At 36.7% G+C, this 25882-nt stretch overlaps 1 protein-coding gene across 1 annotated transcript in view; it reads left to right on the top strand.

Annotated features, from left to right (window-relative positions):
* Positions 1-25882, top strand: part of CSMD1 (CUB and Sushi multiple domains 1) — a 1526452-nt gene that overhangs the window by 1476689 nt on the left and 23881 nt on the right. The window contains exons 58-64 of the mRNA XM_075202483.1: positions 2102-2278; positions 4357-4536; positions 5521-5694; positions 20406-20579; positions 21699-21772; positions 23041-23152; positions 25415-25594. Coding sequence (XP_075058584.1) covers positions 2102-2278; positions 4357-4536; positions 5521-5694; positions 20406-20579; positions 21699-21772; positions 23041-23152; positions 25415-25594 — 1071 coding nt within the window. The remainder of the gene's footprint in view (positions 1-2101; positions 2279-4356; positions 4537-5520; positions 5695-20405; positions 20580-21698; positions 21773-23040; positions 23153-25414; positions 25595-25882) is intronic.

Here is a 25882-nt window from a genome sequence, read left to right as displayed (position 1 = left end):
ACTCGCTGAGCAAGTATATCAGATTTTTTTAAATCATTACTAACATTTAAGGGATAGACACTGACATTTATTTTACATCTTAATAGAAAAAATAATGTATAGATTTAAATCCCACAGAAGTAGATGAGAATATTATCCTCTAGACCTAGATTCATTTTAGTGTACTTTATGTACATTTTAATAATTTGGTTCATGTACAGTATATTTTCATTTTCTTTCATCATATAAAGTCATATAAAGCTTTGTAGATTTCATTCATATTTAACTTGTACAAATAGGGAATATACTCTTTTATTCGCAATTAAGTCAGTAATTTCTCTCAGCAAGCTATGTCCTCTGACAGTTATTATTTAAATGTTTATGTGCTTACACACCATATTTTATGTTATTTTTAATCTTTCTCTTACAAAGCAACTGCTCCACGGTTTACCAAGTACATTCTTGTGTCGTTATTACTATATGTGAAATTTTACAAGTAAAACATGCATATTTCTTGATGAACAAAGGCTTTAAGCATGCCCTTAAGACTCATTTCTTAATTTAAGTCTTCCTCCCTTGTCTCGGCTTTCACCCCCACTGCCCCAGTCGATACCACACTATATGTGTCTCCCCCTTTCCTTTAGGATGTAAGCTCTCACAAACAGGGCCCTCTTTCCTTCTGTTCTCCTTCTACTATTCCACCACCCTCTGTACCTACTAGCCTGCTTCTCTAGCCCTGGTCTGTTACGCTCATGCCTACTTCATGCTGGTCACTACCATCACTCTCACTCACTTCCCTGTAAATAAATTGATCTGTATTAACATTGCATCTGTATATTTATTTATTCAGTATGGCTGATCTTTGTATGTTGTTCTTCATGTATCATGCATCAATGTGTAATGGATCACTTATTTCTGGATATTTATATGTCAGTGCTGCAAACCTTTTGTGGCACCTTATAAATAAAAGATAATAATAATCATAATGAACACAAACAAAGTTAATGAAATAATAAGATAACTTATTGCCAGCAAAGACATTTGCAGTAGTATAACAGAGGGCAAATTACCATGCAAACAAATATGAGAGATGACCAAAACATTTAGATAAATTTTAAATCTGTTTGAATATCATTATCTTACAAATGTTAAAATGAAACAATGTTAGGAATTTGGAACAAAGTTTTTATTTAATTGTCACTTACACTGCTGAGCCACAACGGCAAATCAACACATGAACTGAACAGCAGGGATTTCGTTAATCCATTCATAAAATAGACTTCAACTTCTTTCCAAATAAACAATGTAGAACAACAGTACCACACCCTTAGAAAAGATCTGTGACAATATTTGCAGCTTACTTGCTGTGTGTGTATGGGCAGGAATGGAACCCAATGACTGGTGACCAAAGTATTGTCAAAGACAGCAATCAAGGAAACAAACAGTCGACAACAGTCAGCAACTAGGGTCAATGTTCATAGCATAATTAAAAAGTGGGTGCAGATCAAAAAGTGGTAATTACAATATGCCAACATTTTTTGGAATAAAGTTAAAATGTAAAAGTAAGCTTAATGTCTACTCTCCAAAAGAAATACAGAGTGGTGGGGCATGCATAGGACTTCCGGATGACCCATTTTTACAGGACAGTCCTGTTTATTTGTTAGAAAAAATCCAGAATTTTGAATGCTTATTTTTCTAGTGCTCAATGCCATGGAAATATCTTGGTAAGTCGAAATTGGTTCCTGGTAATGCATTTTAAATTAACAAAGAAGCATGCGCATAGCTTTTGAGACTTTGAAGCTTTTAAGGCTGTGTCTTAATACTTGGTTAAAAAACAAAACTAGTTGCAAGCATTTATGGACAACAGACAGAACTGAGTCATCATTAGCAAAGTTTATATCAGGGCAAGGGTGGGAGGAATTTACAGGAGGAACTCTGTTATTATGTTACTTATCAATATAAAATGCCTTAGATAAACCATATATTTTCACTATTGCCTTGGTTGGTGTAATCTACATAAACCTGCAAATCTATCTCTGCAGTTTAAAATCAATGTACTTGCTTTAATTTTACTTGTCACTTCTATACATGTATGTTGATTTTAGCTCCATCTTTTTGACAGCGGTATCCTGTGGAAATCCTGGAACTCCAACCAATGGCATGATAATGTTCAGTGACGGGATACTTTTCTCCAGCTCTGTCATCTATGCCTGCTGGGAAGGTTACAAAACATCAGGGTTAACTACTCGACATTGCACTGCCAATGGGACCTGGACTGGAAGTGCTCCAGAATGCTCAGGTCAATAACCAAATCACTGTCACAACAGATTAGAAGAGTGTCAGGCGGTGTTGTATTTATGCACAGAATGACTATTGATTTTCTTTTTTCTTTACATTTTTTTCTTTTTTCTCTGGTCTCCAATCAACATGGCTGCCTTTAGCTTGTTTGTTTCTGCTCAAGTAAACTTTTGCTTTCTGCTACACTGTTAAAAATGTCTCTTTCTAACTTTCAGTCCTGTTAACTTCTTTGTGAACAATGTTGCAAAATATGAATTGTCTGCATGGTCAACTTTACAGATTAACTCTTTAATTATTTCATTATGTTTGAATAGTGATATAATGCAGTAATGCATAATAGTTATACATTTAGGGATTCATTCACAGTAAAGCACAATATTGCATCCAAAAGTATACTTAAAAAGCAGGCTGCAAAATTTCATTCTTATCTGCGTTCAATCTGAGTTGCATGTATTTTAAGATATATGTAACTGAAAATAGTGTGAAAGAACGTGTCCACATCAAGATATGTTTAAAGAACATCAAAATATAGATATACAGTAAGTTTTTCACTTTTTTACATTATTACCCTGATACTGTATCTTGATGTACTTTAAAGATATCTAGATGCAGGCCTATGCTGTTCATCTCCCTACATTAGCTGTAACCACACGTGGCTATGGGTACTGCTTTCACTTTTTGGGGGTCAGAGCATTTTTATTTATTTAATTATGTTTTCCGTTTTTACACTTACAAAGAGGTTGACTGATGATCATCAACATCAGCATCTATCTTTCCACCACAGTTTAAGTAGCTACAAAAGTTATTCCTGCTGACAAGCGTGTCTTGGTATACGACCTAATTAGAATAGGCTGCATCTCCAAGGAAAATGGCACACTTATGTGTACACACCATTACTGAACTTCAGACCCATTTCTCCAGATGTAGGGGGCCACAAATGCAACCTATGTGTACTCTAAATTCCATGTTATTTTACTGTGCATATGCAGTAAGACACAGCATTGTTTGGGACCTGGGTATTGTTCAAAATAGTTGATGTTAATGAGCTTGATGTAGAGTTGGCTGTAATTTACAGTGAAATCGTAAGTGAAACTTGCATCCTGTAGTTTACACAGGATTCCAAGCCACACGGATCTATGCAAATTGCAAAACACGCCTCTTTATCTGCCATACTGGCAGGTGTGCATGATACACATAAGTGTATCAGTCACAGTGGCCCTGTAAATCAGATAGATTAATTAATTAATTAATTAATGAATATTAAAACAACAACAAAAATTCTGATCCTCCCCCTCCCAAATAGCAAACAGGTTGGTTAAGCTGTTTGGGAGGGGGTGCACACCTTTTTTTAAAATGTAATAATTTTTTTACTACTTTTTTTAATGCAACAAGGTTTGTTGCACTAGGAGAAAGCACCCACAAAATATATATATCTCCTAGAGTCCCATATGTGGCTGTTTTCAACTTAGCATAGCATATAAAAAGCATGAACATGCCTTTACATTGCTAGGCTCACTCACTATCTTCCCCGTTCCACGATCTCTAAACACAGTGAGGTGCAAAGGGGAGATCCATCTCAGTCGGAGTGCAAACTGAGACAGATACTTGGCTAAAAGTGCTTTTTGTCCTGATCAGTTGGACTTGCGTCCAACTCTGCAATAAGCCCCTAGTGTTTGTTTTATCTAACTGTGATCTTTAAATGCATAAATAAAGAAACAAATAAAATAGAATAGTTTATTTTTAAATGAAAGAACACTAAAATGTAAAAAAAAAAAATATTTTAAACATTTTTAATCTGATTTTAGATATTTAAAAGGTTTGGTGTGCTATGGGCTATTCAATTTTCTTTTACACATCCTAAACAATTTCCTAAACATTTAATAATAAAAATTAAGAGGAAAATAAAAAATGTCATAATGATAGTTGGAGCAGCAATATAGCATCAAATTCTCCAGTATGAATAAATAGGTTAAAAATGGCAACAAATAGATTCTTCATTTCACAATATTAGACACCTCCTCTCTTACATTGTACTAAAGTATGGTAAATATTTTCGACTTTCTCTTCTTGTGATACCAGTGATAACGTGTGAAGATCCAGGGCCCATTGCCAACGGTATTCAACTAGGAAAGGATTTTACATTTAACAAGACAGTGAACTACCAATGTAACCCAGGTTATTGGAAAGACCCTCCTGCCACAGGTCCATTAATGTGTGGCAAAGATGGCACATGGAACCTGACGAAACCAACATGTAAAGGTCTGCAGCTAATTACATCGAATGTATCTGTAATGTACAAAGTGACATATATATATAGATAGATAGAGATATAGATATAGATAGATATAGATATAGATATATATATATGTATAGATATAGATATAGATATATATATATGTATATATATATATATATATATATATATATATATATATATATATATATATATAATGTGTATAGATATGTATAGATATATGGAGATATATATATATATATATATATATATATATATATAGAGAGAGAGATATATCTATATATATATATATATATATATATATATATATATATATATATATATATATATAAAGATATATATATCTATATATATATATATTTATCTGTATATATATAAATATATATGTGTGTGTGTGTGTATATATATATATATCTATCTATATATACTTTTTTTTTTAAGTGAACATCATATATAGGTATAGCTGTTCTAGTACTGTATTGTATCTACTACATTAGAGAAAATAACATGTGTCCAGTTTTCCTCTTTATAAACTTAAGTAAATCTACCCCCAGACTTTTCTATGGAAAGGAACCAGTAACAACTATTTGCATATTCACAGATAATAAAAAATGCAATATCATATTTGAGACCACCATTTATTATTTATGATTCATTTACTATTATACTTTTATAGTGTCTTCATCAACATGTCTATGTCAGCAAAGATTTCATCACCAGTTGGTTTAACATTTGCCCTGTTAGTGTCTCACATTTTAGAATGCTGTGCATTTTACAAATCATTACAGATGTTACCTGATATAGAGAAAGCAGTTGAAATATGAATTGTTAGTTCAAATAAATAATACAGTACTCCACTTTGAACATTGTTGGTGTGATACTCTATAATTATTTTTTACTGTTACTTTACTTATCTATTTTTAATGAATCAGCGGTTGTCACTGTTTTCTTTGCAAAATCCAATATGTTTTTTTTCTTTCTTGAAACAGCCATACACTGCAGTCAGCCACCTCATGTGCTCTATGGGAAACTGGAAGGATCAGACTACAGCTGGGGATCAAGTGTCAGTTACACGTGTGTCCAGGGCTATCAACTCTCTAGTCCTACCGTTCTTTCTTGTGAAGGCAGAGGAATATGGAGAGGAGAAATGCCTCAATGTTTGCGTAAGTTAAGAAATTTCTCAAACTGCTGCTTTATTATTGATGATTGTATGTGCTTTGCTGATTCAAACAATGTAATAAATATAATCAAGCAGAACATTTTATCCAATCAGGAAGGTATAGAAACTCCGACAGTCAAACTGGACATGTTGGTTGAACAGACTACCTTATCTGACATGGCTAATTTGCTTAGATATATTAATGTGTTTATTTTTTGGCAGCTTATTTTAAGTGTATACATAGATGTAGAAAGTGTATTTAATACATTTGTTTGTAGGTTCTCAAAAGTGATTTATCTAAACCACTTTGCTTTGGCTTCCAGAATCACTATATAATTCCTCGGTCATTAAGGGATATCCCAGATGTGCTCCAGCAAACGGACAACTTTAAAACTGGGTGCATATGAGCAAAAGTAGGAATATGAAGTTGCATTTGTGCTTTGGGTTTCAAAAATGAGCCCCACAGCATGATAATATACAAGCTTTTGTATATAACAATTGCCGCCCTAAAACATTATATTTGTTGTTCTAGCTATCAGACATTCTGACATTGCAGGCTCTTGTATATATGACAAATGAATCTAAAGTGAGTTTCTGGCTGCCGAACAAATTATTTTTTTCAAGTAGTTCAGGAACACACAACAGTGAAAATTAAAATCTGCATGATAATGTTCATACCAGAGGTTATTACATTTGTAAATAAGTTTCACATGCAATCACTGACAAGCCGATTACAAATCAAAAACCATAAAGAAACCAGCATATTTGCATATGTCTTTTGCTTTTACAGGCACAGCAAGCAATTTCTTATTAGTAATATTACATATTGTGTATGGGGTTTAGTTTGGAATTCTTACCACTGCTCAACAAAAAATACTCTGAAATGTCAAACAAGAAAAACAACTCTAAATCATTTACTTTTCATTAATTAGAAATAAATAAAAGCTATTAATTGATTGTGTAAGTATTCACGCTAAAAGCTACAACTAAGTAACCCCTGGAACTATTGGAGTCCACCTATGAACAATTTATTGATGTATTGATTATTTCAATTGATTTCAAAATAATGTCTGTGGGAGGTCCCAGCATTGGTTAATGCATTTACAAACAAGAGCTTATCATGAAGATGAAAAAAACAGTCAGCGGAAAAGGTTATTGAAAAACAGCAATCAGGGGAAGGATATAAAAAGACTTAATATTTCCTGTAGGACTTGAGCTGCAGCATAAAGAAATTGAGTGTTTATGGCAGAACTGTGAATTTTCTAGAACAGACCAGACTCTAAATATAGCTGAGAATCCATACAAGATGGTGACTTGTTAGAGAGACCACCAAAAGGCATCTGGTAATTCTGACAGGTGGGAGAAAGGGTTTATGGGAGAACAATAGCTTCAGTACTTCACAAATCTGCATGTTCTTGGAGGGTGGTAAATAGAAAACCAGTGTTGAAGAGAACAGAAATTTTGCTAGGAGCTTGACTGATAACATGTGGGAGTTGTGGATGAAGATTTTAAGGTCTGATGAGTGAACTTTTTTGCCTCAATGTTTAGTGCCAGATACAAACCATTCTTGGAGAAAAACTTACTTCAGTCTGCATTTCCAGTAAGACAATGACACAAAGCATACAGCAAAAGCCTTTGTAGTGACTTAAAAAGAAATAACATTTCCTAAAGTAGCCCAGTAGAAAATCAGACCTCACTAAAAGTCAGCATCCAACCTATTTCAACTCAAGTAATAATGCAAAGAATAACGGCTGTACATTGCTGTGTGAATTCGTAGATAGACAGTAAAGGCAGAGCAGCTTCAAGCCATCTGCATCACAAGGCGAAACTTGAAAATGTGCCATAGAATGTAGAATGTATCTAGCAGTGTGTATCTAGTACTTACCTTTCACATTTTGGAGATGAGAATGGAATGTGCTATAATTATTAAAAATAGAGCAACAAAATCCATGTAGGATCATACCTATGGCACTTTCTGGGTACAAATAATGTGCCATGTTTTTTTACTAGCAACCTCATCTATATTTCATCCTTTTGGATTCCAGGCTTTCTACATTTCAGATTAGTGCAGTGTTCTTTTTTAATGCATTCAAATGCCTAAATGTGTACATGTTAAGTGGTTATTTATGTGTATTAAATCAGAGTAACCAATAAACAATTTGCTTTCATTTTCTCACTTCCACTGACAGACTGTACCCTTATTTTTATTTCTAAAGTAGGAAAGAAAAACATAAAATAAAATAGTTCTCTTTTGGGGATTTAATTAGTGGACTTATTTAAAGGCAATTCTCCAAAAACATTATTTGTGGGAGCCACCAGTTTAACTTCAACTCCTTTTAACAACAGTGGCACCACAGATGCAGATGGTGCTTAGATGTATTATATTAGAATTGATTAGTGCATTACAATCATTCAAATAAATGTGGTTTAAACAACAAACCTGCAATTTATTTGTGATTATGAGCTTCTACAGAGGATGGGCTGGTTGGTGAGTTAAACCAAATAAATGCAGAGCTAAATGTACAATAAATATATTCAGTGTATTTATAAACTGTATTCTAAACAGAGTAAACCAGTGTCAAGTCCCAGGTTCCTGGATTGTGCATCTCATGAATATGTAAAACATATTAGGCCTGAGTTAAATGTTCCAGTTTTCCCTGTTTGTGCTGTGTACCGTACCCCTGTCTGGCCTGAACCAATGGTGTTAGCAAGCAGAGATCTAGTTCATCGGTTCTTCAGCTGGCACACTTTTCCTTTCATTAGAGACATGGCCTTTGGGAAGCCATACTCTGGAGTCAGATCTACCTCCTGCTTTCACATGCCAGACAATTGTTCGACCAGACCTCTGTCATGCTACTTTAAACTGCATAAAATTGATGCCCCGTTCCCACTGCACAATCACCTTCACACATGTTATCACTTAAGACTGTAAATGGGAAATAAAGACTTGGACAAATTTGTAAGTTTGGAAAAATTAGATCACAGTTTTAAATATAATAAATTGGTGGTGGAGAAATCAAAATGTGAGAAAGCTAAAGAACTTAATACTGAACCAAAATGCTGGATGGCTAAATGGTCTTATATCCAGTAAGCAAGGAGAAAGTCCCTTACTGAATGGCCGGCGCTAAATCTGGTGTCAGAGTGGCTACACACATTCTAGACTCACAATGAAGTGCCCTCAAAAGCAGGTCAAGTGGTAATCCAAACAAAAGATCAAGAGCCATCTTTTCCTAACAGGGGTCAGTGACTTGCAACCAACTAGCGATAGCGCCGTATGTATCAGTCGCTGATTGCAGTGCTTTCCTGAAAACTGTGCCTGCTCTGAGTGAGGGAGAGAAAAGGTTAAGAACAGGATAAAACAGACAATCAGACTACAAAGCATGATCTAAAGAGTTCGAGTGGGGGATTTTGTGCAGAGAATGAGGCAGAACAGCAGCAGAAGAGGGTTTTTATCTGAAAAACCCAGCACCTACCCCCAATGGATCTGATTGGCTAGAAAAGGCCTATAGGAGATATTTAAGCCTTTGCTAGGTAATTGTTTTTGTATGTGGACACAAATTGCATGAGTTTAAGTGCGTGCAGCTTTAGGGCCTCTCTTGTCATTTTATCTGAACTGCTAGTGTTGTTGATCTGTGTGTTAGGCATCTCGCTTACCACTTGACTTTGCCTGAACTGTGTCTGTCCTCAATACCTGCTTTAACTTCTTCTGCTTGTACACTCCTAGGGCCACTTAGTCACTGTGGGCCTGCTACTATTGCCTTTGGATTCCTATTCTGATCCTGCTTCCCATTGCCTGCAAGAGGCTGACAAATTGTTGCAACTACCTAGTTTCCTCCTGAAAAAGAGCACAATGCCCAAATCATAGTTATTTCTAGAGATGGTCACTGACCCCCGTGTTTTGGTTTTGGATTCGGTTTTGGATCTGGATTACCGTCGTGTTTTGGTTTTGCAAAACCGCCATTGCGTGTTTTGGTTTTGGTTTTGGTTTTGTTTTGCTATTTTTTGGGAAAATCCAAGTTTTTGGGCCTAAATTAACCCAATTTAGTGCTCCAACTGTTTTAGAGACAAGTAATCTAATTGTTGAGGTAATAAATCATCCAAAAAAACAGTTTAATTCTTCGTTGGTAGGCCTTCATTTATTCTACACACAAAACAGATTGTCTTCCTCTCCATCTATGCATATTGGCAATGCAGCCATCGTCTTTGGATGTATATTACACCCTACACTTATAGTTAAATATGTAAAGAAATGGAAAAAGACAGTTTGCTTTCTGTCTCTATAGGCCCCCCTCCACTTTTTTAAAAAAAACAAAAATTCAGCCATTATAGACTGTACAATATTAATTGACATGGAGAAAGCCAGTTTGGTTTCTGTCTCTCTAGGCTCCCCTCCACTTGTATAAAATACTAATAAATTCAGCCGTTATATACTGTACAATATAAATTGAAATGGACAAAGGCAGTTTGGTATCTGTCTGCATCAGATCCTCTCTCCACTAGGAGTAAAATAGAAAACTATTCAGCCGTTATATAATCTAGAATATAAATAGAAATTGAGAAAGGCAATTTGGTATCTGTCTGCATCATAATCATCAACATCATCATTAGCACCCTCGTCGCCTACACAAATCTCCCCCTCATCCTCTTCTAATTCCAAAGTGGCATCCTCAATTTGGGTATCACCGGCTACACTCGGGCTATTAAGGCACACATCAGAAGAATGCTCACAATTAGACATCCTACTGTTGGATGGACTCTCCACAGGGATTGTTGTCATTTGTGAATCAGAGCAAATATTCTCCTGTAATGCCTCACTGTTATCTTGCAGCTCGGCTTTGACGCGTAACAGTAGTTGTGCACCAATTGTAGGCTGGGTAAATTTTTGGGATCTGCCACTAATAGCCAAAGGTGAAGGCCTCATTCTCTCTTTGCCACTGCGTGTGTAGAATGGCATGCTTGCAATTTTTTTTTTATCGTCACTTAACTTTTGCTCAGTTACACTTCTTTTTCGCTTCAATACAGTAATTTTTTTTGGGGTTTTTGTTTTTTGCACTAATTTGAAAACACTCTGTTGTTTGACATCGCCTTGGCCAGATGACGTACTGGGAACACTAACATCAGGACTGGTGACAGAACCTGGTTGCTCATTCAGATCATATGTGGACTGCTTTGAATCCATTCTGAGCGCAAACCACTGGGGAGTGCTAAAAATTATTTGGTAGATACTGCTGACAGATATGACTTTTGACAGCCAGAAATATTAATGCACAATTAGGGAGTACACCCCAAAAGCACTGAGGAGTGCTAAAAATTATTTAGTAGATACTGCTGACAGATATGACTTTTGACAGCCAGAAATATTAATGCACAATTAGGGAGGACACCCCAAAAGCACTGAGGAGTGCTAAAAATTATTTAGTAGATACTGCTGACAGATATTACTTTTGACAGCCAGAAATATTAATGCACAATTAGGGAGGACACCCCAAAAGCACTGAGGAGTGCTAAAAATTATTTAGTAGATACTGCTGACAGATATGACTTTTGACAGCCAGAAATATTAATGCACAATTAGGGAGGACACCCCAAAAGCACTGAGGAGTGCTAAAAATTATTTAGTAGATACTGCTGACAGATATGACTTTTGACAGTCAGAAATATTAATGCACAATTAGGGAGGACACCCCAAAAGCACTGAGGAGTGCTAAAAATTATTTAGTAGATACTGCTGACAGATATGACTTTTGACAGCCAGAAATATTAATGCACAATTAGGGAGGACACCCCAAAAGCACTGAGGAGTGCTAAAAATTATTTAGTAGATACTGCTGACAGATATGACTTTTGACAGCCAGAAATATTTATGCACAATTAGGGAGGACACCCCAAAAGCACTGAGGAGTGCTAAAAATTATTTAGTAGATACTGCTGACAGATATGACTTTTGACAGCCAGAAATATTAATGCACAATTAGGGAGGACACCCCAAAAGCACTGAGGAGTGCTAAAAATTATTTAGTAGATACTGCTGACAGATATGACTTTTGACAGCCAGAAATATTAATGCACAATTAGGGAGGACACCCCAAAAGCACTGAGGAGTGCTAAAAATTATTAAGTAGATACTGCTGACAGATATGACTTTTGACAGCCAGAAATATTAATGCACAATTAGGGAGGACACCCCAAAAGCACTGAGGAGTGCTAAAAATTATTTAGTAGATACTGCTGACAGATATGACTTTTGACAGCCAGAAATATTTATGCACAATTATGGGGGACACCCCAAAAGCGCTGGGGAGTGCCAAATATGAAGAAAAAATAATAAACCTCTATCCTCCTCTCTGCACTAGCGATTTTGGTTAGAGCAATTGCAAGAACAATATTGTATTCTCTGTCCCTGCTCTAATTAGCCTATGACTACACCCTGCTCTCTCCCTCTGTCAAATGGCGATGGATTGCTGTGGAGGCGTGTATTTATAAAGTTGAAGTATCGCGAGAACCGAGCCCCGAGATCCGACGACGTCACAATGACGTTCGGCCTCGATTTGGATTCGGAATGGGCGGGAGAGTACCGAGCTGCTCAGCTCGGTACTCGGATACACAAAGTTCGGGTGGGTTCGGTTCTCGGAGTACCGGACCCGCCCATCTCTAGTTATTTCTATGTTACGTTTTAGACTACATCCCTGTTGATTGGATTCTGACTACGCTCTTAGTGAACTGTAGATTAGTTTCCTGACCATAGTCTGACCATTCTATAGTCAGACTACTGCGGTGGTTTTAGCCTCTTGTCAAGAAATAAAAGCACAGTTGTGACAGGTGACCAGGGCCGGATTAAGGGAATGGAGGCCCCCCCCGTGATCGGAGCTGCCTGCGCCCCTCCCTTTCCCCCGTGATCTGAGCTGCCTGAGCTGCTTGCACCCCCTCCCCCCCCCCGGCACTTACCTCCTTCTCTGGCGCGCTGTACTCTCTTTACTGAGGAGATCTCGTGAGAGTTAGACTCACGAGATCTCCTCAGTAAGGAGACTACAGCGCGCCGGAGAAGTACTGCAGTGAAAGTGCTCAGCAGCACTGATCGGGCTGGGGGAGCCCCCGCCCCCGACCGATCAATACTGCTGCTGAGCACTTTCAAGGGCCCCCTGGATGCCATAGGCCCCTGGGCTGTAGCCCAGTTAGCCTTATGGTTAATCCGGCCCTGCAGATGACACATTGGGGTCGATTCAATTATCCTCACGGTGGCATACTAGCCTCTTACACTATGTTTATGCACACATTATTGTCAATTAAAGGATTGAAATCTACCTCTATGTGGTGTGAGCAGTAAACGATAGAAGGAACACTCTGCTAATTGAATCGGCCCCATGGGCTCTGAAAAGGATTTTCTGGCATGAAAGACTTGAAATAAAATAGTAAAGTGTAATATTCAGATATATGCTGCACAATTATGTAATAGCAATTGCACAAAATATGTGCAAATTTTAGCAACTGAGCTCTTAGAGCTTAGCAGAGAAACACTGGCAGATAAATGCTGAAATAATGGGAAAACATTTAGCCATCAAAAAGAACTTGTGTCACATCAGCAATATTTGACAACAGATGTACTGCATTTATACACAGGATAACTACTTTTTTGTTTTATTAATTGGAAACTGTCAGTAGTGCTTAAATGTGCTTCTTGATGTTTAATAATCAACATAATGATGTTCAGCACACTGCTCAGGAAAGGGCAGTTAAAATTATAAAAGAAAACAAATGACCAAGTTACCAAGTAAAAAGGGAACATAACATCTATTGTTTTTGATTATACCTAATTTTTAATTCCAAGAACATTAATCATGAATGTTTTAAGTTTTTCAATAATTCTGCAACCCCCTTTTTTATTCCCTATGCTTCTAAAACCTGAATTTGATAACCATAAAATATCTGTCCAATGTTTCATAGAACAAGATTAGTTCATCAATCACCATGTCTCCAATAAAGAGCTAAGTTTATAGTGCTAACTTACTATTGGCTGCATAAAACGGTCACCTCTTCAATCATCCATCAGCTGAACATCAAATAATTCTTTTGAGGATAATGGCTGATAGCAGAAGTAGCATGGGAACTATTCCAATGGTAATAAACTTGTATTTTTATTGTCAAGAAATATTCATTATTGTAGTTAATTTATGACTTATGAAACTTCTGTGAGGGTACTTTATGAAATCTTGAATGCCATCATTTAATTAGAAAAGAATATAATTAACCCTTATGAAATGCATCATATCTTACAGAGGTATAGAATAGTATACAATCTGTTGAATTAGGTTTTATAAACTCATTGAGGGTTATTTAAAAAACAAAACAAATATGTAGCACAAAAAACTTTTTTCTCTAAGAGATATAATATCATTGTGTCTAATTCTAAATTAACAGATTTTACACATATGTGTAATGTGAATAGACTAGCCCAGAAAAAAGCATCTTTTTGTCAGATTGTCATAAACAAGGGTGTTCCTGCTGTCTAACTACATAGACACAATTATTGCTCGTTCACCTAAATTAATCCTTTTAGAGTACATTATGCTCAAAAGATATTAAAATTAATTGTGGGCAGCATGTTGGCTTAGTGGTTAGCACATCTGCCTCACAGCACTGGGTGGAGTTTGTATGTTCTTAGGGTCAATGCAACGCTTCTCGGCGCCCTGGGCAAAAATTCAAACTTCGCCCCCCTCCTTCCGCGTACACACCAAATACCCACTTCACAGACCCTCACACGCTTGACTTTTGTGTTAAAAAAAAAAGGTAAGCCTTACCTCCTCCAGCGATCCAGATGCAGTGATGTTTCATGCAGAACGCTGTCCAGACTGCGCTGCAGACACAGGATTTCTAGGGGGGAGGTATCCAGGTGTTGGATTTCAGAACATTAAACATGACACAATAAGCCTATGTATTATGCACTTGTTAAAGGCAATGGGCATCTCCTTTCCTTTATTGGTCCAAATGGAAATGACAAGTAATCCGAATAGACGGCCCTAACATGTCCCTTCATCACACATCACACATATGTCCCTTCATCACACCACCAGAAAGTGTGATGAAAGGGGAGGGGACGGAGTGCAGTGCGTCCTACCGGCATTTTGGGGGGCGTCGGCGGCGATCAATAGCCCAACCCCCTACCCATAGATCTATCTCTGAAGCTGTGTGGCGGCCATTTTGGTAAGCTCAGCAGTCGCTGCACAGTTTACACATTGTATTAGACCTCATCGGCGGCCATCAGAGACCAGCTGCCTAACGCTGCATAATGGAAGCGCCGGGCCTGTATGTTCTCTCCATGTTTGCGTGGATTTTCTGCTGGTTCTCCGGTTTCCTCCCACACTCCAAAAACATACTGGTAGGTTAACTGGCTGCTATCAATGCCGATGGTCAGATGGGCCGGACCCGTGCACAGACAGCCTGTCAGTGACACGCTTCCTGGTGGCTGGCTACCCCAGGAACCAGCCACCAGATTATGTGCCGCGCACAGCGCAGCACTGTCAAATCAGCCGGGTCAGAGAAGCGGACAAGAGAAGAGGAGACCAGAAGAGAGAAACTAGAATAGAAAAGAAGATGAGAAGGTAAGTACACTATAACAGGGGGAGAGAGAGAGAGCATGCCAGAGAAAACAGAGAAGGGGGGGAAGGATGCCACACAGAAAACAGGAAAGGGGGGGAAGGATGCCACAGAGAAAACAGGGAGGGGGGGGGGATGTCACAGAGAAAACGGGGAAGGGGGGATGTCACAGAGAAAACGGGGAAGGGGGGATGCCACACAGAAAACAGGGAGGGGGGGAAGGATGCCACACAGAAAACGGGGAAGTGGGGGGTATCCACAGAGAAAATGGGGGGGGGAAGAGAGGATGCCACACGGGGGGGGGGGGAGGAGGGAATGCAGATATAATTTTGTGGTGTTAATATGTTCACTATTGATGCATAATATGATTTTTGGGCACTACTGTATGGTATAATATGATTTGGAGGCACTATTGTGGCATAATGTCAACTAGGGGCAGTATATAATTTGATATCATGATATGATTGTGGCATAATATGATTTGGGGGAACTATTGTATGAACTGGGGCACTATTGTGGCATAATATGATTTGGGAGCTATTAATTGAAAGTGAGGCTTATTTCAGAAATAGGTTTATTTCTTTAACGTAAATGCTATTTAATTTATTGCTGGGGTTGTTTGGAGGCAGGGAAATAGGTTTATTTATTAAACGTGAATACCAGTATTTTAATGTTGAGGCTGGAGGGAGGCCTAATTATAAAACATGGGTTGCATTGATTAAACACCAGGGTTGGTTGAAGTTTTCTAAATTACATGTACCCATTTTTATCCCAAATAGGGCCTCCAACATTCGAGGATCCAGACAAGCAGCAACTAAAGACACCAGCAGCCACAGGTGGTGATAGTGACAAGAACAGGTAGGAGAGAGTAGGACAGTCTGCCAACTGTCCTGAATCTGGTGGGGAAGTCCCAAATTTTGGTGACTGTCTCGTTTAGAGAGATTTGGTCTGACTACAAGGACAGTTGGGAGGTATGTCCCACTTCACACTGTACTGCTTGTGAAGGCAGAGCTGCATGTACCTAACAGTAGTGCACACAGTATTGCCTGTGTATTTGTCTTACATTTGTCTAAAATGATAACCATATTACATAATAGGGGAGGGCGTGATAAATGTAATGTTTTATTAAAATGTATGTATCAATGCCCCATGTTGACCACACCCACAACACAATGTAGTCACGCCCTTTTTGACCACACAGCTTCTTTCCTGCTGGCACTGAGGTGGGCCTATGTACTTTAAATGCCAGGGCTGATTTTTAGTCCCAGTCCGTCCCTGGCTGCGGAATTAGTGGCGCTTTATAAATAGCTGCTGATGATGATGATGAATTACAGATGGGGAAAAAGAGAAAAATTTAAGACATCATAGTGTTTTTTTTATCATGCAAAAAACTTTGTTTTTTTAAAATAAACATGGAGATGGCTTTACCAAATACTTTCTGTTTGCATAAACTAGGCACAAAAGATGACTTAAGCAGGAAGCACTGATATTTATATATATATATAATTTTATAGTGATCTCACTCGAGACAAATCTAACCACATGGGACCCAAGATAGACCACCACTATTGTCTCATATCATAACCCAAAATTGTAACGATTTGTAGCACTCACAATGCCACCTAGTAATTTATACAAGAACAGGAGGATCTTTAGCCACATTTCTGAGTGTATAGCAATATATGTTTTCGGGACATATAAGTTTCGTGGAAGCAGGGAGTGTATTAATATAGCTTTCCCACATGTCAAAGAACTTTTTGACTTGATTTTCTTTGTCAATTACTGTCTCAACCAGATTCATTCTAAATAGAAAGTTAAGCTTTTCTTTGAACAGGAAAGTGGGAAGAGTTGTAGTGTGCAGCCCTAGGTGTAAGATAGTCTTACGTGCAACAGCACTGATGGCTAATAATAAATGCCTACCTCCCTTTGATATCTTCTGGTTAGTCAGAAGAATTCCCAGTATGGCCCACTCGGGCGTTAATGGAACAAAGTTTAGCAAATAATTTTCTGCACAACATTTTCCCTGAAGCCAAAATGGGCGGTGCAAGGGGCATCCCCACATACAATGAAATAGATCTGCGTCAACAGAATGACACTAAACGTAGTTGCTAGACTGCAAGAGACCCATTCTAAAGCACTTCTGGTGGATCAAGTATGTACCGTGATAAATATTTAAAAACATCTTAGTATATGTATTAGCTGATATCAATTTACAGGATTTGTACAGGGATTTGCAGTAAGACCAGGGATATATACCAGCCACCGCGATATACCTGCATGTGCGGCAGAGTATTCTATCACATCCCTCATTATTCCATAATGAATGATGATAGCCTGGAGCTTAGGAGTAGGCGGAAAATGTATAGGGTCTAGAGGGTTGTCCCAATCTACATGTGAAAATGTCCGAAAGACTCCATACTATAATGTTCGGCCTGCAAAAACACTATTGGATAGGCTCGCACAGCTTCGTATTTACTTGATGCCTCTAGAAATGTCATGGGTCTCCTTTCTCGCTTATTAACCAATTGGGAAATAGTAGTAACCACTGCCGCCTGCCATATTGTGAATGGATAACTTGCCGTTACCCTTTGAAAGTTTGGATTATGTATTATAGGTAAATGTAGCGAGCATGTGCATTGATACCATGTTTATGACACAAGATGCACCATATTTTTCAAATAGTCCACAAAAGTGGATTATTCCTAACTTCACCAGAGATCTCTTGATCAGGAAGGTATAGCAAGGCCTTCAAGTCAAGATTTGGGGTAAATTAATTTTCTAAGTAACTATTAGCATATATTCAATCCTGTAAATAGCGGGGGATAGCTGTCTGATTGCTACATTTGGGAATTTAATGCCTCTGTTAATGCCATACTGATGCAGTTTCTGCAGACTGATTCTAGGTCTCTTGCCCTTCCAAATAAATTTTCGGTACAAGAAATTTAAATGTGTCAGATATCGTTGTGTTAACAATAATGGTAAAATTTGAATAAGGTAAAATAATTGGGAAAAAAGAAAACATTGTGATCAAGTTGGCCACCATGTATAGTATAGAGGGAGACGACTCCAGTCCTCCAACTCAAACTCACATATCTAATTTCTTTTGAGAAATTAACCTGAAATAGACGCGATGGAAGCTTCGGAATTTGTATACCCAAATATGTAAATTGATGGGCTGCCCATCATACTCTCATGGAACAACCCCAAGCAGGGCAACTCACTTCTGCTTTAAGATATAGGGCTGTGGATTAATCCATGTTTATCTGAAAGCCTAATACAAATTCCCCAACTTTCTCCAGGATTGCCTTAAGTGTATGTTGTGGATTGGAAATACAGAGGAGTAGATCATCGGCAAATGCAGAAATTTTCACAGACTGGTATCTATCTGTATGCCCTGAAAAGTATTCCAGTTTTGTAACGTTCATAGAAGTGGGGGCAAGGCTAGGTTGAAGAGCAGTAGTGAGAGAGGGCATCTCTGGCGGGTACCCCTCTCCATAACTACCCTCTCACATTTGGAACCATTCAATAGTATTGCAGTTGTGAGTTTGGTTTAAAAGTATTCAATCATTTGGATAAATGATGGGTCAAAGTCTCTAGCCCTCAGGATTACATACGAGTGAGGCCAAAGTACTGTATCAAAGGCTTTATTAGTGTCCAAACTCAGAAACATATTAGGAACGTTTACACTCTGAGATGCTGATATACCAGCCGCCAAGGCCGTTCTGATCCCTCTTACTGATTGGCGTCCTTTTACAAAGCCCAACTGGTGGTCTGTTAGTAACGCAGGAAGAATGACCTGTGACTGGTCATCTAGTATTTTAGCTATCAATTTAAAATCAAAATAAAGTAATTGGGCGATAGGATGCGACTAGTTGTGGGTCTCTTCCTGGTTTTGGAATGATTGCAGTATAAGCGTCATTAAAAGATGGAAATGGCGGTTTCTCGGAATAAATAGTTTGAAAAAGCTCTAGCGAAGTAGGGGCGATATTATGTTGTAACATTTTGTAATACTCTGCCGAAGAACCATCTGGTCCTGGAGCCAAAATATGGATGCATCAATAGGAATATCAGGACATCATAATAGTGTTGGAATTTATGTAAGATATCCTTAGATTTAGCGTATGTTACATTAGGGGGTGCATCTTTGATTGCCACTACAGGACTAACTTTTCGCCTTGGATTAGACATTAGAGACAGCAACCTTCCCGTCTTGTTGCCCTATCTATAAAACTTATTTTTAGTGTACTCTAGACTATGCCTGGCCTGTGGTAGTAGGTAATTCTCTAGGAGTGCTCTAGTCTGAAGGTATTGTGCTCGAGTCGCGTCTCCAAGATTATTTGTGTACACATATCAATATATTTGATATTATGAACTACACAATTATTCGATTCGAAGTGAACTGTAAAGTAAGGACAATTTATTTCAAGGTAAAAGGCAAAATATTTGATCTTCTAAGAAAAGCTCCATAAATGAATCAATAAATACAATAAATTTAAACTATAAATCACCAGCTTGTAAAAGTATTACAATGAACAACATTAGGTCTGTTCTGAAATTGATGATAAAAACTAGTATTTTGGGTTACATTTTACAAAAGTACAAAGCCTCATCGGTTCAGTGATATTGACTTAATCAGGTATGTTCTTTCTAATGTAAATCTGATTGGGCTAAGAAAAATGTCAAACAGAGATGTGAGGTGACGAGACAGCATTGAACCTCCCCTTTAAAGCCCTCCACAGCCTGAAATATGTCTAATAAATGAAGGCCTGTGGTTTAAAACATAAAGCATCATCCTTGCATGCGATTGAATAATCACTCTGAAAGCAGTAAGATTGTACATTTATTTGTGTATGTGTTTGTTTTCTGTACATTTATTTGTGTATGTGTTTGTTTTATGCAACCATTTTGGCATTCTCCATTACTATATTAATTGGCTTGTGTTGGTATTATGATATCAAGGATCTTTGTAGCACCATGGCAAATTTGATGGTGCTTTACATAAAACAGTAAAAACATTGACGATACATTAACACGTGTACTTATAGTGCAAACCTCACATCATAAATTCTGGGCTTATATTTTACCATATTTTTAACTGATGTCAAAACATCTGCTTTTTTTCAGCTGTATTCTGTGGCGATCCTGGCACTCCTGCTGAGGGACGTGTAAATGGAAAAAGCTTTACTTATAAATCAGAAGTTTCATATCAGTGCAGACCCCCTTTTATATTGGTTGGGTCTTCTAGAAGGATTTGCCAGTCTGATGGCACCTGGAGTGGTATCCAGCCAACATGTATTGGTATGTGCACTCACTTTTCAAAAGTATTACATTCTATTGGTTAAGTCATTGTCAAATTTCAACAAAAAGTCTTATTGAGGAAATATTTCTTGGAATATCGTAAATACTTAGGGGTAAATTTATCAAGCTGTCCATTTTCAAGTAGGACCAGATCACTTACAGAATCTTATGATGATTTTGTATGCTGTGCTTAAAGAACACGTGTGTGAGCTGTTTTAAGGAAAATCTTTGAATAATATTACATTAGTAAGATTAGTTCTAATAGTAATATGATGTAATAAAATCTGCTACTATTCTGGTAGTAAAAATTACAGTGTTCCATTAGCTGAATTACAATGACAATTTGCCTACATTTGAAAGAAATGTCAAGACACTGGGTGCTTTGTGTGTCAATGAGACATAATGCACTGTATTAGTCACATTACATATGCAGTGAAAATAATACTATTTATTAAAGTATTAACTACCTGACAACCTCACTGTATATGTGCTCTATGCCACCTTACCCTGGGTGCAAGACAAAAATGTTGCTCAATTTTACATTACTATTCTCCAGAGCTTCAGCAATGTAGCCTAATTCTTTATGTTCTGCAGTACTCTTGGGTATGGATATGCAGAATAGTCATTATTCAAATGCTTGACTTGAAGTGACTGTGTATGGAACTATGAACAGGCTTTAAAGTATTTTACCCTAGCCATAGCAGTGACCACTGTCAGTTTCTGCAAAAGTAGTTATAAGCAATTAATAATGTCCTTATGACTTTGCATCGTGAATTTATTGCATACAACTTGTGTTGTGGTTATGGGAGAAAAGACTTTCATGAAATTGCTGTATTCTAACAAAACAATATAACTTTACTTTTTATCCTTTCCGATGCCATAATTGAAAAATCAATTAATAGTGATAGTAATGTTGGATTCTAGATTGCTTTACGATCTCGTTTATATTGTAACCAAGCTAATATATTAGAATAAAGTCAATTTATGACATTTCTGTCAAGTACTCAGCTTTATTTTAATTTTGATGGAATGCCATAAACTGTAGAACTAAATAAGCTGAAATGATTGACTGCTTCTATAGTAACCCGTTCTTAAGTTAAAATTTTGCACATATTTCAGATCCTGCTCATAACTCCTGCAGAGACCCTGGTACTCCACATTATGGCATGCAGAACAGTTCCAAGGCTTTTGAGGTAAATAATATATCTAAAATTCACTTTTTAGTTGTTAGAAAGAGTGACTAATTAAAGAAATTTACTGGTTGTAAAGTTGGTAACAGACTCAGACAATTTTTAACACTCTATCCTGAAATAAGTTGATGATGATGAATGCATTCTTTAAAATTCATACAAAAAAGGCAATAAAAACGGAAAAAATGTAAATGAAATGTTTTTCATTAGAATATATATTATCAAGGATGCTAAATTGTAAGGACATCAGCTCGCTATACGAAAGCCGCATAGCCACCTTCCAAATGTTCCAGATTCAAAAATCAGCTGTGATAATTCCTACATGATTTGCAGTGAATGTTGAGCAGAAATTGCATAAAAATAAAAGATATTAACTGCCTACATTGATCAAATTAGCCAAAGTAACTGTAATAGGACAATAAAAATGAAGACTAGTGACATAGCATTGTATTCTGTTGGTTGAGTCAATTGAGTTGTGTTAGAAGGCATGCTGGCTAGGGACATATCTTTTTTATTTATTTGGGATATTGCACTTAAAAATGTAAATTATTAATGCTATGTGTAGCAATGTACCTAGAACCCCAGTGCAATACCAAAGTCTTTTGTGATGCATATCCTATGTTCTTTGTAAATGACCTCCACTGCCAAATTGTCTATGATATTGTTGGGGATTATGGCTAAAGAATGTTCATTTATCCAGACACATTTGACTATTGTTAGATTAAAGTGATTCTAAGGTGCTTAAAATAGGATGTGGAAAGTGTTATGCTAGCATTTTACCCTTAATATCTATGAAGCCCTAATACCCAGCTATAGGAAAATAGGTTCAACTGCTATTCCAGTCCATACTGTGCTCATGGAGGCCAATTCCAGGAATGAAAGCCCACATTTGTTTGCCCTGCAGAATACTCAGAGGAGCAGAGCAGGGACTTACAGATGGGATGGGCATACATTGCTGCCCAGTAAGACTAATTCTGAAACAGGTCCCAAAAATGGCATCATACAGCATTACAAATGTAACCTAACAGATAAACAGAAATCAGATTATATATCAGAATATAAATATTTACTGATACATTGTTTTCTTTGCACTTTTTCTTCATTTTCTACTTGAATACTTTCTCAGGAAAAAATTGTGCTTGGACATATACTTTGTTTTATGAAAAAAGTTTTCAGATTCATTTATATGCCTCATTATCATTTAAATAGCTATCTTCAGTTACTTCATTCTAGAACTTCTGACATATTTCTGATATTTTTATTTTTTGAAGATTGGGAGCTCTATCTTCTTCAGATGTCGCAAAGGATACCATATTCAAGGCTCCACTACACGTAATTGTCTTGCTAATTTAACATGGAGTGGAACCCAGCCAGAATGCATCCGTAAGTACCACTAATGTTTGCAGCATTTTAAATTATCTTCGCTATACTCAAATATTTTGAGTCCTGACAGCATTTTCTGACTTAAAAGAGAGTAAAAAATTATTACAAAGGCAAGTATATACTGGAATAAATGAAGGAACATCAGTGGGACTTATAAAAATCCCCCATTTATTACAGGCATCTGCAAAAAAACAACCAAATAGCATTATTGTTTGCATATTTTTACAGCCATTATTCTCAGCATTTATATGTGAGAATGTAATCATAAATATACAAAAAATAAAAATAAGACAAACTGTGTAGTATTATTGATTGAATTCGGGAATGAATGGTACAAATTTAATTTATTATGTTTACTGACATGTTTGTGAAAAAATCTTTCACATGAATTGATTTAGCCAAAGGAAAATAAATATGAAAACTGGTAACAGCATTGTATGCTGTTTGTTAGGGCAATTGAGTTGTGTTAGAATGTATGATGGCTGGGCACTTGTCTTTTCTATTTGTTTGAGATGTTGCATTTAAAAATAAAAATTTAGGGCTCCGTGTACTAATGTACATATACCAACTTTTTGGAGCAAAGTGGTGCCAAGAATATTTAGTTATTACATAGAATGTAGAGCAGGGTTGATGGAGGTGATGGAGAATTTTGGGGTATGGAGGAGATTAGAGAGCACACATGGCATGGTAATTATTAATCACATTACTATGCATGTGTGCCCTTGTTGTGCCCAGTCTCTAACTCTTGGCAAGCTCCTGGGAGATGGCAGTGCAGATGGTAGTGTGAAGCGGCCATCTGGATGCAAATATAGTTGCAAATATAGTTTCCTTCATAAATGTCTTAATACATAGACCCCATAGGATATACTACTATGCAGTGGTTCCTGATGGGCTTTGTATTTAATAAAAAGTGGTGTTAAAGTTTTGATTTAAAAAATGGCTTCAAAGCACCGGGAATCGATGGTTCCAGCAAATATTCCCCTTAGAGTTTATGGAAATAAGTTAACGTTGTAAATTTCAGCTCACGTTGCTACTATTTAACTGCATTTGAAGTCTTACTACTATGTATATCTTTGTTTAATATAAGGCATCTGTCAAGTGACCTAGGGAATAAAGCTTCATTTAGCAGTAAAATCATAGTCTTATAAGATCCTTATAGGGACACCCCTATTTACACGTGCAGTCAACACATTGATACAATAGAAATGGGTGTGGTTTTCTCAATATGTCACTTCTTATTGCTTTTGGCAATTTATATTTTCTAATTCAGCTCCATTGAACTATATTGTACACTTTTGAATTGTTTTTGTTTCTATACCCGTGACTTTTGACTTAGTGGCATATAAACTTAAAATAAAGTTTAAAATAGCTGTTTAATGTGCCGGGAATACTTTACTTGCAGAGTTTGTTTGTCTATAGGGCATATTTTACATGGAGGAGCATTGTATTATTAAAAATGATATAGATTTCCTATCCCAATTACCAGCATTACCGGTTTTGTTGATAAAGTACAGGCATGCAGGTAGAGAAAAGTATATACATCTGTTAACTTGTTTCCTTGTTTAAACTCACCACTGTCATATACTACATTGTCTTTCATTACAAAGAAATCTTCAACATTAATAGTTTCACGTCCTTTTTTTCCTTTTGGTTACTAAGAATTTCTGACAATGTTTTTTACATATTTGGCTCTTCATTGTTACACATTGTTTTTATCTGATATGTTCATTCAACTTATAGCAATCCTTTAACTGCACCATTGCCATGATGATAATTTGAAATTGTGTGGTTATCAGAGTATGTGCTTCTAGATGAACAATTTGATTGCCAAATGACCTAACAGGAGTACGATTGTAATTAAAACTGATTCTTTAAAAATATTGGTTTAAAATTTATTTTTGTTTAAGAAACAAATATCACAACATATGCACATAAATATAATCCTTTGGATATCTTTACAACTGTTCTACCTGTCTGATGAAAAAAATAGCATGGCCTGGTTTGCTCTATGACCTTTTATTGCCTAAGCAGAAAACATACACAAATTATCTATTTGAATAAATTAATGTGTGTGTGACCAGCTTAACTATAACGTAAATTACACTGAAAGTTGGGCACACTTTGATTTTTTACAATGTGAGACTAGGCCAAGGTGCCTAGCTTATCAAATGTCATTTTTGTGTTATTTTGTGTATGTTTGATTGTTACAGTAATACTGTATGTTACTTTTTAATGATATTTGTTGTTTTTATTTTATTCCAGCTCATGCATGCAGGCAGCCAGAAACACCCATACATGCAGATATGAGATCAATAGATCTACCTACATTAGGATATACATTAATATATACTTGCCAGCCAGGATATTTTCTAGTTGGTGGGTCAGAGCACAGAACTTGTAAAAGTGATATGAAATGGACAGGAAAACCTCCCATTTGCAAAAGTAAGTATATGTTCCTTAAAAAAGAAAAAAAATCAAGCCACATATATGTCATTATATCTTTAAAATTGTATTATTTTAAAATAAAATTATTTTTGATAATAATAATGTTTAATAGATGAAGAAATTAACCAGACCCGTTTGTTCAATACAGGTGTATTTTCTATTTCAAATAAACAAAGTACAATCAGCCGGTCGAGTCAATATGCAAACAACAAATCAGAAACAAATTAATAACAAAGGTTCAGCGCATAGCTAACAATATGACCAATAATGTAAATGAAGGACACA

The sequence above is a fragment of the Mixophyes fleayi genome, chromosome 3 (assembly GCF_038048845.1).
Source record: "Mixophyes fleayi isolate aMixFle1 chromosome 3, aMixFle1.hap1, whole genome shotgun sequence".
NCBI lineage: Eukaryota > Metazoa > Chordata > Amphibia > Anura > Limnodynastidae > Mixophyes > Mixophyes fleayi.
This window is presented reverse-complemented; position numbering and strand designations above follow the sequence as displayed.